The sequence below is a fragment of the Orycteropus afer genome, unplaced genomic scaffold (genome assembly GCF_000298275.1).
Source record: "Orycteropus afer afer isolate SDZICR_OR568_19922 unplaced genomic scaffold, OryAfe1.0 scaffold00330, whole genome shotgun sequence".
Taxonomy (NCBI): Eukaryota; Metazoa; Chordata; class Mammalia; order Tubulidentata; family Orycteropodidae; genus Orycteropus; species Orycteropus afer.
The window spans coordinates 1,515,613-1,532,020 of NW_006921917.1; the positions used below are offsets into that span (position 1 = coordinate 1,515,613).

At 42.0% G+C, this 16,408-nt stretch overlaps 1 protein-coding gene across 1 annotated transcript in view; it reads right to left on the reverse strand.

Annotated features, from left to right (window-relative positions):
- Positions 1–16,408, reverse strand: part of STX8 (syntaxin 8) — a 252,916-nt gene that overhangs the window by 146,910 nt on the left and 89,598 nt on the right. Inside the window, 1 exon segment of the mRNA XM_042782461.1 lies at positions 14,663–14,755. Within this exon segment, the coding sequence (XP_042638395.1) occupies positions 14,663–14,755 (93 nt within the window).

Below are 16,408 nucleotides of genomic sequence, written 5' to 3' on the forward strand. Positions count from 1 at the left end.
CCTTCCAAGGAGTGGCTGGTGGGTTTGAACCGCCAGCCTTCTGGTTAGCAGTCAAGTGCCTTAGGCACTATGCTACCAGAGCTCCTTTACAAACTATAGTAAACGCTTAATTATGCTCAAGCCTCCAGAATCAACTGATTCCACAAAACCGTTTCATAGATATTGCAACCTTGTGAAAAATGTAAAAGAGAGACTTTGTGTTCAAGACAGTAGAGTGAGCACATGCAGCTGCCTCCTTCCCTCCCAAGAGCCAATGGAATGGCAGTACAGATATTTTTGGAAAGAATAAATCCAAGCGGCACTGTAATCACAAAAGAACACCAGTATCAGTGAAGAAATAACTTCGAAGGTTTTCTTAAAGAAAGAATATAGTTGGTACTGGATTGATGAATAATACTGGGGGGAAAAAATGAACCTTAATACATAAGGCTACAGATAGGAGCACCTTCTTCTTGGTAGCCCTGGAGAAGCTCCAAGCTTAGAGTCAATCACTACTGGAGACACAGAAGGACCTACAGAAAAATGGCTGCAAGGCAGTAATCAAGGTATTAGAGTAGAGAATTGTCTATAGAACAGTTGAGCCAGTCAGCCCTCCCCCTGCCCTATCCCGTGGGTCTTGCAGTATTTGCTCCCAGCTGGTACCTCTTTAGAGAGGAAAGTTGGTTTGGGCAGTACTCATGGTGTTGGTGTCCAGGTTGGGAATGAGTCAGAGGAGCACCTCCAGGATGGACAGAGAGGGAAAAAAGAAAGTATATAAAAGATGTCACCATGGTTAAAGTGCCCCTTACCTTGATAATTCTGTGGTGAGGGTGCAGCAAAGGGTCCTAGATCTGCCTGCCCCCTCTTCTATCTAACCAGACGCCCTCAGGAGAAACCTGCCGATTAGCATAGCCTCCCTGTTTACACAGAACACAGTTATCCCATTCAAGAAAGAAGCCTTGTGGATAAATGAAACTACCCAAATACAAAGTCTATGCTGGCTACCTATACATGGTCCTTCATTCATAAATATGAAGACTCAATGGAGAACTAGCAGATATGTAAGGAAAAACCCAGAGTATCAACGAGAAAGATGAAGATGAGCACGTTCAAACTTACCTCGAGGAAACAGAAATAACACGAGGAACAGAGAAAATGTCTAAAGTTCTAATTAATATCCTTCAGAGGTTGAAAAGAGTTTACAACCTTAAAACAAAACAAACAAACAAACGCACACTGCTATGGGGGGCAGAATTGTGAGCATTAAAAACTGCTTGATGTTTAAAACTATAAACTCAAAAACTCACTGCCGTCGAGTCGCACCCAACTCATGGCAACCCCTCCTTGGGTTTCCAAGGCAGTATCACTATGGAAGTAGATTGCCCAGTCTTCCTTCCAAGGAGTGGTTGGTGGGTTTGAACTGCCAGCTTTCTGGTTAGCAGTCACACGCCTTAGGCACTACGCCACCAGAGCTCCCTTTAGAACTATAGTTCCCAAATTTTAAAAAATTAGAAGAGCTGAGCAGTAGAATGGATATAAAACTTATGAGAACAAAAATGAGTAAAACATGTTAGTAAGTTTAAATACTGACTATAGAAGAAAAAAAAAAGACTTTAAAACAACAAGGAAGATTGGAAGTTTCAAGGAAAGTTTAAGAATTCTAAACTTGATTTGTTCAGAGATGTTTATTTGCTTTAGACTTTGTTAGACAAAATGTAAATTTAGGTATGCATGCTTAAAATATTAAGGTGGCGGTGGTCCAAGGTGGGTGGTCTGACTGAGTGTCTCATTCTTGGGTGGGGATGGAAGAAATCAGTTTTCCCATAAAACTGTCATTTCTCACCTTCTGACTTTATATGGAGAGCTTAACTTCAGCGCCTCACAATGCATAGAGACCACAGATTCAATCCCCATCTCTGCAGGGTATTAAAACTATAGTCCCTAAGTGTTTTAGTTATCGAGTGCCACTCTAACAGAAAATAACACAAATGGATGGCTTGAACAAATAGGGATTTATTCTCTTAAGTTAGGAGGCTAGATATCAGAGTTCAAAGTGCCAGGTTTAAGGGCTGGGTGAAGGCCCCTCAACCTTGAGCTTCAGCTCTGCCTCCTGCTCCCAGCCCACCGAAGCTGGACACTTCTCTTAACTCAAACAGCTGCTGGCTGCTGAGGCTGACAAACCCAAGGTCAACAAGTAAAATGGCACAGTCCCAAGATTATCAAGCAATATGGTAGGCCAGTAGTTAAACAGTCCCAAGATCCACAGACATGGCAGACCACTGATGACTCAGCCAAATGCAGGATCCAGATGTGCCAAGAAGCTAGAGACTTTCCTTAAAGCTTCTTCTTATATGCTGGAAGCATACCACATCCCTAAGGCAGCTACTCATCTGCTCACAGAAGATTCCATCATGGAGTTGATTACCAGTCTCATCATGGGGAATAACTATATCCAGCTGTCCAGCCACTCAAAACCAAGCCCAGCCAAGGTGACATACAATCTTAACTACCACACTAGGGTACATACCTGGTCCAGTTAGCACTGAGGGCCCTGAAGCTTCATTTCCACTCATTGCTGTGCTGTGGGTTAGTGTCTTCACTTTTGGCACCTGGAGAGCTTCTTTCTTGCTTTCAAGCTCAGCTAAGAATTTTTAAACATTTTTTTTTAATGTGCCAATTAGCATATTCATGTGTTTGGAAAGAAGAATGTGGGGACTTCCCATCCACTCAGCTTACCACTTTGATCAAAAGTCTATTTTGTAAATACATCAAAATAAAAAATCCACTTCCATCAAGTCAATTTTGACTCATAGGGACCCTATAGGACAGAGTAGAACTACCCCATAGAGTCCCCAAGGCTGTAAATCTTTATAGAAGCAGATTGCCTCATCTTTCTACCATGTAGTGGCTGGTGGGTTTGAACCACAACCTTCTGGTTCACAGCTGAATGCTTTAATCACTGAGCCACCAGAACTCCTTTACATTGTGAATAGTAAGAGAAAATAATGGAAAAACACTTTTAGAGTACTTATAATGTATGAAGAACTACTCTAAGAACTTTGCACATATTAACTCATTTAATCTTCATAAGAATCCCATAAATTAGGCATCTTAAACTGCTAACCAGAAGGCTGGTGGTTCAAACCCACCAGCCACTCCTCAGAAGGAAGATGGGGCAATCTACTTCCGTAGTGATACTGCCTCGGAAACCCAAGGAGGGGTTGCTATGAGTCAGGTCCAACTCGATGGCACATAACAACAATAAAAATTCCCATTTTACAGATGAGAAAAGGCATAAAAAGATTAAGTAACTTGCACAAGGTCACATAGCTAGTATATTTGGCAGTTTGGCTCTTAACTACTAAACTTTGCTACCACTGTGATATTTATTCATGTAATTCAATAAATATTTTTGTCCCACCTCTCAACAGATACACACACCAACCAGACATATTGGTAGGATTACACTTCCTAGTAGGAGCTCTGGTAGCATAGTGCCTAAGGCACTTGACTGCTCACCAGAAGGCTGGCGGTTCAAACCCACCAGCCACTCCTCGGAAGGAAGGTTGGGCAATCCTACTCCCGTAGGGATACTGCCTCAGAAACCCAAGGAGGGGTCGCTATGAGTCGGGGCCGACTCAACGGCAAACAACAACAAGTGGTTGGGTATGGCCACATGATTAGTTTTGGCCAATGACTTGTGACTCAAAGTGCCGTACGTCACTTCTGGGCCAGAGCATGAAATTGCACAAGCAAGACTCTCCAGAGCTTTCTAACTCTCTGGATAGTGACCAGCAGTGTTTGAAATGGCGACTGTTATAACATCCAGGGATCTTAAGTAACTATGCCCATTACTGCCCCACAATGGACATGTATAGAGGAAAAAATAAAATAAACATGTGTTGTTTTAAGGCACTTACATTTGAGGTCTACTTGTTACCACAGGATAACCTAAGGTATTTTAACTGTCACAGCATTTCTATTTTTCTAAATGGAAAAAATAAGGGGGTGAAGGGGTGAGGGGGTGGGGGAGCAGGGGGTGGATAACTCACTAAAGGAAGACAATCAGAATACATGACTTCCAAACCAGCAGAGAAGTGCAGGAGAAACTAGATAGCTTAACCAGTGCTCCATGAAGCTTAGGATCTAAATTCTCACCCAATCCAAGAAATTAATGTAAACACTGGTCTGCTTTTTCCCTTGACAGCACTTACGTCAATTTCATATAACTTACTAACTTATTGCTGTCAAGTCGGTCCCAACTCATAATGACCCCTCCTCAAGCTTCCGAGGCGGTACCTCTCCGGAAGTAGATTGCCCAATCTTCCTCCCGAGGAGTGGCTGGTGGGTTTGAACTGGTAGCCTTCTGGTTACCAGCCAAATGCCTTAGGCACTACGCCACCAGAGCTCCTTCAATTTCATATAATACTTTTATTTTGGAACGTAGTTGCTCAACATCAATCTCTCCCAGCTAGACAGTAAGAGCCATAAGGGAAAGGACCTTGTTTCCAGTTGTTACTGCTGTTTTTCACAATGTACAAGGTGATTATCTGTCCAACATCTGCCTTCCCTATTAGAACAAAAGCTCTGTGAGGACAAGAGTCATGTCTTTTGCCCAGCATTATATATGCGCATTCTATCTAGTATAGTGCTTAGCACATAATAATAGCATTCAATATTTGTTGAATAAGGAGAATGTGCCAAAGAAAGAAAAATATTATTTTGGATTTGGGGAAAAAAGTGTATTAGTAAAAGTTTATTTAATCTAGATAAAAGAAAGTTATGGACTACTCAGTAAAATGTTGAAACATATGTACAAACATCAGCAGAAGAAAGGTGAATTGTAAGGCTGGTGATAATTTTGCACATCAAGAGAATTTATGACACCTTCCAGGAAGACTTTAGAGAGAAAAGATGAATATAGGTCAGAGATGACTGACTGGATTTCTTCCCAAAGATGGCAGGGAGCAGGGGGAGAGAATGACTTCATAAACTCCTTTACAACCTAAGAGTCTCTAAGACTAAACATCTCCCAATTATTTATGAATGAAATGCAGACTTGAGGAGCCACTCCACTGATCCTAGCAGTTGGCAAAAGTCTACTGAATGAAATCTCAATTGAGAGAAACCTGAATCCAGACCAACACAGCCAATTAGAGGAAAATGTTTACCTCGCTGAAGCCACTCCTTAGAAGGAAGGTTGGGCAATCGACTTCCATAGTGATACTGCCTCGGAAACCCAAGGAGGGGTCGCTGTGAGTCAGACCCGACTGGACGGCAGTGAGTTTGGTTTGGTTTTTGGCATATACCCTACACCGGGAGTTCAGGTGGCATAGTGCCTAAGGCATCTGACTGCTAACCAGAAAGCTGGCAGTTCAAACCCACCAGCCACTCCTCGGAAGGAAGACTGGGTTATCTATCTCTGTAGAGATACCGCCTCGGAAACCCAAGGAGGGGTCGCTCTGAGTTGAGTCTGACTCAACAGCAGTGAGTTTGGCTTTTTTTTTTTTTTTTTAATATCCTAAATTGTGAGAGTTAGTTTCCTTTATCAATTCACAAAGGCCCATAAAGTGCTCAACTGAAAAAACGCAAACCCACTGCTGTCAAGTCGATTCTAGCTCACAGCGACCTCAGGTGTTACAAAACAGAACTGCTCCATAGGGTCTTCTTGGTTATAATCTACAGAAGCAGATCTCCAGGCCTTTCTTCCATCACGGTGCTGGGTGGGTTCAAACTGCCAACCTCCTGATTAGTAGTCAGGCACAAAAGTCTGTGCCACCCAAGGACCATGCCTGATACTATATACTGGAAAATCCACTCAAACTTCAAGGAAAGCTCTCCTTTACAGCTCTGGCAGCAGGATTAGGGTATTTACCTCTTCACATCCCACCTGCCAAACAGTAACAGGAACGCCCTCTTCCCAGAATCATTTTATACTTCCTTTAAAGGAAAGCAGTTTCTACCTGCTTTGCTTCTTTCAAAAGGTGAAGTATATAAAGTGCTGGAGGAACGGCATTAGACAACATCACTCCTCCATAGCCATTACCTTACCTAATTATAAACTCACAGGGCTGGAAGGCATTGTTTCAGGTAATACGTGATCTCAGCAATTGGAGGGCCAAGGGGAGAAGGTACAAGTATTATATCACATGGACCAACCTAGGGTGCAGCCAAAACTGAAATAAGCACTCTATAACACTCCAGCCTTGAACACAAATAATCTGTTTATAGTAGCATTTCCCAAACAACAGCATTTCAAATACCACCTTCAGAATTTTTACCAGGATCCTATTTCACCTGTACCATATGTACTTAATGTTTTTCCTTATATCAGCTTGATACAGGCAGAAGGTGGCAGCATCTGAAGGGTTAACTAAAAACACACGCTGTAACCCTAACTGTGGTAGCTAAAGACTAACCCACATCCTGAAACACAGGGTACAGAAATAACCAGCAGCCTCCCCCAGCTCTGTGTGTCAGGATTTTTGCAGGTGTTTGCTGCCAACCTAATTTCCAGCTCTCCAGGCATGCCTAGTACATGACCTCCCTGAGACGACAGAGGCCCTGGCCAAGAATTGAACCAGCACCCTAAAGGTCAGCGCATGCATGACATCCCATAATGAGTTATGCCAAACATCCCAGAAACTCCCGCAATTCCTGCACGTGGACCCAATTTCCATAGTGCCACACCTTTCTAGGAAGCTACCATCCCTTCTCAGAAAATCTCCACCTGTTTCAAAACCCTTAAAACCCCAGCAAACTTTTGCTTGGGGAGATAAAGCTAGTGTTGCTTAGTCTCTCTCTGTCTCCATTCATGTGCCACTTTCTCTTTCTCCTTCCCTTAGCAAAAGCATTGCTCGTGTGGAAAACCTAAGCCTCTCTTGGTCATTCTTGGTCAGTAGAAGGCAAGAGCCTGACAGGGCTGACCCCTGACAGAGAAGGGCTCCCTGGGACAAACTCACTGTTATTTTTCTGCTTATCCAACTTAATTGAATTAAAAAAATGTTACACTTCTGTGAAATCACAGGTTTCACATGTTACTCTTTTTTTTTTCCTTATGCATTGAAATATACAACTATTAAAATGTAAAATGTTCATCTATATATTACCTATTATCAGCTTACCTAACACACTTCTGGAGATTTTTATAATGAATAATCCAGAAAGAGCTTTCTTCATCAAATTGCTCACACATTTTTCCAGTGCAAGACTAAATTCTATTAGTAAAATGATAAACTCTCTTCAAGAGGTGAGAGGAGCTACAGACCTGTGGATGACTCACTATACATTTTTAGGCATAAAAGCAGTCAACCTAAATTCACAAACAATTGGCAAAAAGACACAGGGATCACTAGTGTCATTTGTACTAACTTTCTGCTGCCGCTAAAACAAGTAATCATAAACTTAGTGGCTTAAAGCAGCATATGCTTACTCTGTGGCTCAACTTTCATCCAAGTGACAGACAGGCCTATAAAGTGAACAGAGATACTAGGAAGGTATGTACCCTCAAGATCAAAATGACAGCATGTGCCCAGGGATAAGGCTAGGAAGGCAGGAAGGGACAGGAGAGAAGGGTGAAGGGAAAGGTAAACACAGGGAGGAAGAGGGAAGAGTGCTGTTACATTGTAGGTATTGCAGTGAATGTCACAAAACAAAATGTGTGTGAATTACTGAATGGAAAACCAATGTGCTTTGTAAACTTTCACTCAAATCACATACATACACACACAAAACACACACACACACCCCTGTATTCTCTTATAGCTCTGGGGATCAGAAGTCCAAAATCAGCTACAGTGGGCCAAAATCAAGGTGTCCACAGGGTCACACTCCAGGAGGCTCCAGGGAGAATCCATTTCCCTTGCCTTTTCCAGGTTCTAGAGGTGTATTCCTTGCATCTCTTGGCTCATGGCCCCTTCCTCCATCTTCAAAACCAGCAGCATAGCATCCTGTTTCAGTCATCACATTGCTTTCTTCTAATGTATCTAGTCTCCCTCTGGCTCCCTCTTACTAGTCGGTTTTATCAAGAGCCCAGCTGGATAATCAAGGATAATATCCCCATCTCAAAATCCTTAACTTGGTCACATTTGTAAAAATCCCTTTAGCCATATAAGGTAACATTCACAGGCTATGGGGATTAAGACATGATGTCTTTGGAGGCAGTCTACTAAATTACTTTTCTAAACTTTTAACATGAAATTCAAGTGAAGAGTTTTAACAGATTCATACAATGTTACTTCAATGCTTTACATTTTTGAAATGCAAAAGCCTTGTTTCAACATTCAAGGAGAACAGTAGTATTTTTTAGCTCTTTCAAAGGACGTCTCCTCCATCCCGATATTAATGCCATCCATACAAGCAGCCTTCCCTGCTACCCTGTTACTAGTGATCTTCGCAGACCTCTGAGGACATGCCTATCCTAGCTCATTGTTACTCTCTCTCTCTCCTTTGGGCAAACATGAGAGTAAAAGCTCAATAGTCTTGCAACTCGGGCAGAGGTGGAGTGAAAATAAGAAGCATCATTAGCCTCTACTGACTGACCCACTTTGGTAATATGTGTCCAGATGTCTGCCAGCTTTTACTGTGGTAGTGGACTGCTGCCACATGAGTGGTAATCTCTTTCATAAATGTCTTACCAAAATTTTCTAATTCAGAACAGCAAATATGTAGTAAATACCTTCTAGTTCACGCCAATTAGCTGTCATGATCCTGGCTTCTACAAAACATCAAAAACACCAGTTTCTGAAGCCTTATTCATTAATTTAACAAACAGCTATCAATCATCTGCCATGGGAGTTAGAAACTGGAAATACAATAGTGACTAAGAGGAGCCTGGGTGGTACAAGTGGTTTGTGATAGGCTGTTAATCTGAAGGATGGTAGTTTGAACCCACCCAGGGGCTCTGTGTAGGAAAGATGTGACACTGCTTCTGTACAGATTACAGCCAAGAAAACCCCATGGAGCAGTTAGTTCTATGCTGTAACACAGGGGCTCGCCATGAGTCTCGGGCTGACTCGACATCAGCTAACAGCAACTATTTATACTGAAACTAAAAGAATGAGTCAGCATCCCAATAACCAAACTCACTGCCATCAATCAGATTCTGATTCATAGCAACCCCCACTGGGTTTCCAAGACTGTAAATCTTTACAGAAGCAGACTGCCCCCATCCTTCTTGCAGAATGGCTGGTGGGTTTGAACCACTAACCTTTTGCTGAACAGTCAAATAAATACCTTAACCACTGCATCATCACCAGAGCTCCTCTGAATTAGCACTGTTGTTGTTGTTATGTGCTGTCAAGTCAGACCCAACTCATAGTGACCCCTCCTTGGGTTTCCAAGGCAGCATCACTACGGAAGTAGATTGGCCCATCTATCTTCTGAGGAGTGGCTGGTGGGTTTGAACCACCAGCCTTCTGGTTAGCAGTCAAGTGCCTTAGGCACTATGCTACCAGAGCTCCTTGAATTAGCACTAGCCAAGGTAAAATACGTTGGCAGGAAAGGGGGAAATGCAGTAGAGAGGAAGGAAGAGTTATTGGCAGGAGAGGAGAGGTGTTCCAGGCAATGGGAAAAGCTTCAGCAAGGTACCAGAGGCCAGGCTAAGCACACTGCCACAACTGAAGAAGTAGAAGCAGGTCACTGTAGTCTGTGTGTGTAATTCCCGTGAGAGGGTATGCCATGATCACTGTGAACAACAGGGCAGCCACACAAAATGAACAATGAAATCAGGTCTGTGTTCTAAAAAGAATACTCTGACACAAGATGGAGAAAGGTTGAGAAGAGATAAGATATAAGGCAAGGTTTTAGGTTGTTGCAATAATCCAAGCAAAAGATGACAGTGGCCAGACACAGTAGACAATTTCTAGTGGGTCTTTAGGGAGTAAAGCTGACAGGATTTGATGACTCACCAAAGACGAGTGAGGAAAGAGTAACTCAGCAGGTGGAGGAAGCCATCATGGATAGAGGGAACTTATAATGGCTTATCTTTCTCCCACAGAGTGGCTGGTTGTTTCAAACCACTGGCCTTTCTGTTAGCCGCCAAGTGCTTAACCGTTGTGTCACTGGAAGAAGATGTGGCAATCTACTTCCATAAAGATTTACTGTCCTACAGGTTCTCTATGCGTCAGACAGGGAACAAGGTGAGCCTGGAACATCGTCTTCTAAAAAGCAAGGAAGTGCTCAAAGATTGACACAGACACTGAGTTTCTGTTAAGGATGATGGAAAAGTTTGGATACAGATAGTGGTGATGGCTGTACAACAAGATGAACATAATTAATGTCACCGAATTGTAACTGTAAAAAATGTCGAAACAGGAAATGTTTTGTTATATATGTTTTTCCATATATCAAGGTGTGAAACCCCCTTGTGGTAAACAATTTGGCCTTTGATCCTGGTTCTTGCTAGCTGGACCACACCTGAAGCCAATGAGTGGGAATGACCAGCTAAGAGGGATCACCTGGGGCCAAATACTGATTAAGCCTCAGGAGACATAATGTAATTCACGATGGGCACATGATGAGGCTAATAAAGACCTTGAAAGACAGAAGCTCAATGGAGCTTTCTGGGTAATGACAGTGAACATCTGCTCTCAGGAGGGTTAAGTGCATCTCTTGGGGACATGGAAGCTCTGTACAGAGACCTTTCCAGGCCTCACCTATGCGCGTGTACCCCTTTTTTGTCTGCTAAAGACAGCACCCTCCCTAGAATTTGTAATTCTAATGATTTACATGTACCCACTGACTTAGGCCCAGGTGAATGTGGATGAAAAGAGAAAGGGCCAATACCTGCTGACAAGCCCCAGGTGAATAGGAGATGAGAGAGAAAAGGCTGCACTGGCAACTGAGTCTGAATTCATCAGGGAAGAGAAGCTGAAATTTCCACAGGACGCAGTTGGCATGTGGAGTGGGATTCACTATCCACTGCACATTTCGCATCCAAAAAACAAACCGGCCAACCAACCCCGTCGTTCAGTCTATTCTAGCAATTCTATAGGACAGAGTAGTACTGCCTCACAGGGTTTCCAAGGCAGTAATCTTTATGGAAACAGCCTGCCACATCTTTCTCTGTGGGGCAGCTGGTGAGTTCAAATTGGCAACCTTTTGGTTAGCAGCTGAACATTTAACCACTGCGCCACCAAGGCTCTTCATCTGACATCAGAGGGGGATGACCTCAGTCTCCCTGGACTGGTTTGATACAATTGGCGATGAGGATGGAATGGATTTGAGAGGCCCTGACTGTGTAAACACACACACAGACACACACAAACACAGAGACTGATACAGAAACATCAAAAGGACTGACCAAATGTGGGATAACTTGAGCATCAAAAAGAGTAACGAGGACTAGCACACACTAGCAGAGTTGTTAAACAGCCTGTTCTTGGTGCTATTTCATTCATCAGAATTGTGCCTCCATAGTTCTTCTTGGTGCTGACTTTAAAGTTTGATCAGTGCCAAAATTAGATCTCAGAAATATCTATGTATGTAAGTGCACCCTGTTCATTTCTTGTTTTTCTATTCTTTTTAAAAGGCCCAGTCTTCTTGAGCATTGACCTTAAAAGAATTTTTCAGTAAACCAGAACCACAACTCTACTTTACAGAACAGCATCTGGATCAGCTGGTATGTGTCCTTTGCATCCACCCATCCATACAGTTCACCTTGAACTGAAAAGCACTAAATTTTGGGGTTCCAACTCAATGCCACAACATGAGGTGATCTCATTGGTTTAGCTCCCCATCTCTCCTTCCTGCCATCCCCCCACCTTCATCAGCTCCTCAACCCCCACATACCAGTGTATATTTAGGGCTTCCATTACTGTGATTTTCTTAACTGCTAATCTTTTTGGTCATTAAACTCGGTCACTGGCAGATGGACCAGATAATTACTGGTGTTAGCCAGCCTCTTTATAATTCTGTATGAGAAGACTGAAAACTGAATTCCTAAACTAATGTTAAATTGGTCCTTCAGCTTTGCTGTTATGCCCTGAGTACAATGTTTTGTTAGTAAGATTTGATATTTAATTCCAAAATGTCCTAGCTAACCATTATCCGAGTCTACTGTTTCTCTCATTTAATGTAAAACAAAAGAATTATTCAGCAGGTCACTACATCACAGTGTTAACTACTGCCATGGAGTCTATTCGCCTCACAGAGACCCCTCAGGGCAGAGTAGAACTGCCTCAAGGCTGTAAATCTTAACAGAAGCAGACTGCCTGCCTCATCTATCTCCCACAGAGTAGCAGTTGGTTTGAACCATGGACCTTTTGGTCAGCAGCCAAATGCTTTACCCACTATGCTGCCAGTGCTTCTTCACACAGTGATAGTTACAACAAAAACGGTATCCTTCTCCAGAGTTCTTTGACTCCTCGTTATACACTTGCCACACAGAAAAAATTCAAAAGGGGCTTCAACCTTGTTCTGAACCCCTATACATATAATGCCCTTTTTTTTTTTTCACTTTAACTAAATAAATAAAGGTTTATTATGGTCTTGGCAGGGATATAATTTTTTCATTCTCAGAGAGTCTCGTAGTTATTGTGAAAGAAAATGGCTGACTCTGCCCTATTTCTGAGAAGCAAAAACCACCATCATGACTGAGATCTCTCTAGGAGGCCACCGCCAAAAAAACTCAGTTTATTCAAGCAACTCATGGAAAAATACCTCACATTTATACACATGTATCCATCCAGGTCTGGAATGGAGATGAAGACGGTTGGCAAGGAGGAACATGTGATTAGAAGAAAGAAGCTCTGTGACTGTGAGAGTATATTACACTATCGTGCCTTCCATGTGAGGGGCCTAAGTTCAATTCCCAGTTAATGCACTTCACACGCAGCTGCCACTCATCTCAGTGGAGACTCGCATGCTGCCATGACGCTGAACATTGGGTAATCAACTTCATGGTGGAATCTGCTGTGAGACATTAATCAGTGGAAGGGTAGCCACTTTTGGGGTGTGGCCTGCTTCCAGTATACATGGAGAAACTTTGAGAAAGGTCTCTAGCTTTTTGGCACATTTGGATCCTGTGTTTGGCCGAGTCTTCATCTCCAGTTCCTGGACTTGACCCAGTGGCCTGCTGTGTTGTCTGCCAATCTTGGGATCATTCCTGGACTTGAACCACTGGTCTACCCTACTGCTTGCTGATCGTGGGATTTGCCATTTTACCTGCCAATCTTGGGTTCATCAGACTCAGCAGCCAGTGCCTGCATGAGTCAGAAGAGGCCTCTGGCTCCAGTGGGCCTGGAACCAGAAGCAGAGCTGAGACCCAAAGTTGAGGGGCCTTCGCTCAGCCCCTAGAGCTGACCCTCTGAATTCAGACTCCTAGCCTCCTAAACTGTAAGAGGATAAATTCCTGTTCGTTAAAGCCATCCACTTGTGGTATTTCTTCTCTAGCAGTACTAGAGAACTAAAACATAGGTGACCATTCATCCATTGTCAGGGTTTCAACTGTCACTTATACAATGATAACTTTTCTTGAAAGCCATTCCAAGTCGTCATGAGTGCTATCACCAAAACAAAGGCCAAGCCATAGAATTATCATTTACTTTTCTCTCCCTACTTAGCCTTCCTTAGAGGAGAAGCTAACATAGTAAAAAAAAAAAAAAGCAGCCAAATTAGAATTAGACCTGAGTTTGAATTTTAGTTCTGACACTTGTAAGTAATATGACATTGGACAAATTCCTCATCTCTGAGCTTCATCCCTGAAAAATGGGATAATATTACTTCCATGATGTTTTTGTACAGATTAAATAAAACGAATTACAAAAAATTCTTCTAGTAGAGGCTTTCAATAATGTCAGCGTCACTAAAACTCAACTGTTCTTATAGTTTCACACATCACCTCTGTGCTAAAGTTCCTCACATCTATTTTCTTTGGCTCTGCCCTCTCCCTGAGCTCTGGTCCTACATCTCCATCTGCCGATTTGACAGTTCCACCTGGGTCTCTCACTGGCACCTCTAATGAGACATGCCCCAAATTGGACTTAAGATCCTACTTACAAACCAATGACCTCTCTCAATGTCTCCAACTCCATTCATCATAGTAAACACGCCGTATGTCCCTTGTATCCCTCTTTTCCTTTCCACTCCTGCTACTACAACTCTCACTCAGGTTCTCATCACCTCACGCCACACACCTCAAGCACAAGAGCCTTTCAGGCTGTCTCTCTGACTTAAAGCTCTGCCTCTCCCAATCCATCCTGTTTGAGTTTGCAAATTATTCTTTTTCCAACCAGATTTGTAACATCAAGCCCTGAACAAAATCTTCAGACACGTCCCCCAGCCCCATGTAGCCTGTTATTTATGACAGAAGAGCCAAATCCACTAGTGTCCTGATGACACAAAGAATATGCAGCCAGTGTCCTTGCCTCAGAATGTACAAAGCACTGAGTAATGTCATATGATTACTGTGCAGAAGTAAAGCTCCTGGGATAAACGGATCATAAAAAAAAGCATTTTTAAAAACATCTACTGAGAACTGGAAATTTTTTAACCAACTTTCCTTATATTTAGTAACTACAATCTCAATGTGCCACAAACCACCCTCAATGACACTAAACTACAATAATCCAACGATGTTAAATCACTTTCCATGTTTTAAAATATTAAATTGACTCAACAAACGTTTGAGCCTTTAATACATACATGACATGGCAAATTTGGCCAATCTCAGACCTGTCCTTACCATTTTGTTCATCCAACTCATTCCCAATTTCCTGCCCCATTTGTTTTTGGCGACTTATGATGGAGGAAAGGGCATCAAGACCTGCATCCTGTTCTGAAAGAAAAAGTGAAACAATCAATTAACTGAAAAACCAAAGAAAGACAATTTAAAGTCCAGAAATATATACAGGCATGTAGTACAATTCAGTATATGATAAAAGTTACCTTTTAAGTAATGCAGAAAAAAAATAGGTAAAACAATTAACATTATTGGAACACATAAAGAAAAATTAAATAGCTTACACTAAAATGATTTTCAGATCATTTAAATTATTAAATATTAAAAATGAAAATAATACAAGATTTTGACTAGATAAACATTTAAACATTCTGACATACAATACAAGCAGCGCTGATCGCACAGTGCCTAAGGCATTTGATTACTAACCAGAACGTTAGCAATTCAAAGCCACCAGCCACTCCACAAAAGGAGGATCGGGTGATCTACTGACTGCCTTGGAAACCCAATGGGGGTCACTATGAGTTGGAATCAACTCAATGGCAGTGGGTTTGGTTTTGGTATGGACATATAATACATAAAGAGCATGTACAAATCAATTTTAAAACTTAATAACCCAATTTAAAAATGGGCAAAGGAGATACACAGAAAATTCATATAAAAAATGGAAAATAAAACTTGTAACTACTAATTCTTTTAAGTAAAATGATTTTTTTTTTTTGGCTTATCAGATACGTAAGAATTAAAAAGAATGGTAATACCCACAGTTAACTATGATTTTTTTTTTTTGGCTTATCAGATACGTAAGAATTAAAAAGAATGGTAATACCCACAGTTAACTAAAGTGTGAGAAACTAGAAACTCCCATGTACCATGTGATGGGAGGATAAGCTGATACACCTTTCTAGAGAGCAAATTGTGCTCAACTTTTTAATCTATCAATTTTATTGAAACATTGTTGTGTATGCCAGTTATCTATCTATTGCCTCTTAGCTCCAAATTCACCCTTCTTGACTGCTTTGTGAAAATGGATCCAGACTCTTTACATATTTTTCCTTTGTGACCTCTATCATCAGAGGGTGCTTGAGAGACACTGAAGGAGGAAAAGGGTGTTTGCTACGGGGTTCCAGCCTGTTCTCCTGACAGGCTCCTGCAGTTCTTTAATGTCAGCTCCTACAGAGCAGTCAGCAGCACCCAGTGACCAGCAACCTCTCCCAACCCAACTCCTGACACACCCTCTGCAGTGCAGTGAATTACTTGATATGGCTCTTCTAGCCATGGTCTTTGTGACTTCTACCAGATGACTGGGAAGACTATGCAAAAATAAGGTGCTTATGGCCCACCAAGGCAATTAAACAAGTCTACGAGGTGAACAATAACTCTAGGAAGGTATGCACTCCTTAGAACAATCAATCATTTGAGATCAAAAGGGCAGCATTTGCCCAAGGACAAAGTTCAGAAGACGGGAGGGGTTAGAAAAGAATGAAGAATGGAAACGAGAAACCCAGTGAAGAAGTAGGAGGAGTGATGCTTTGTTGAAGGGACTGAAATGAATGACATGGAACAAAATGTGTGTGAATTGTTGAATGGAAAACTGATTTGCTATGTAAAATTTTATCCAAATCACAATAAAAAGTTGTTCTGGTTACCTAATGCTGCTCTGACAGGAAATATACCACAAACGGGATGGCCTTAACAGTTTATTCTTACAATTTGGAGGCTCTAAGTCCAAGTTCAAAGTGCCAGGCT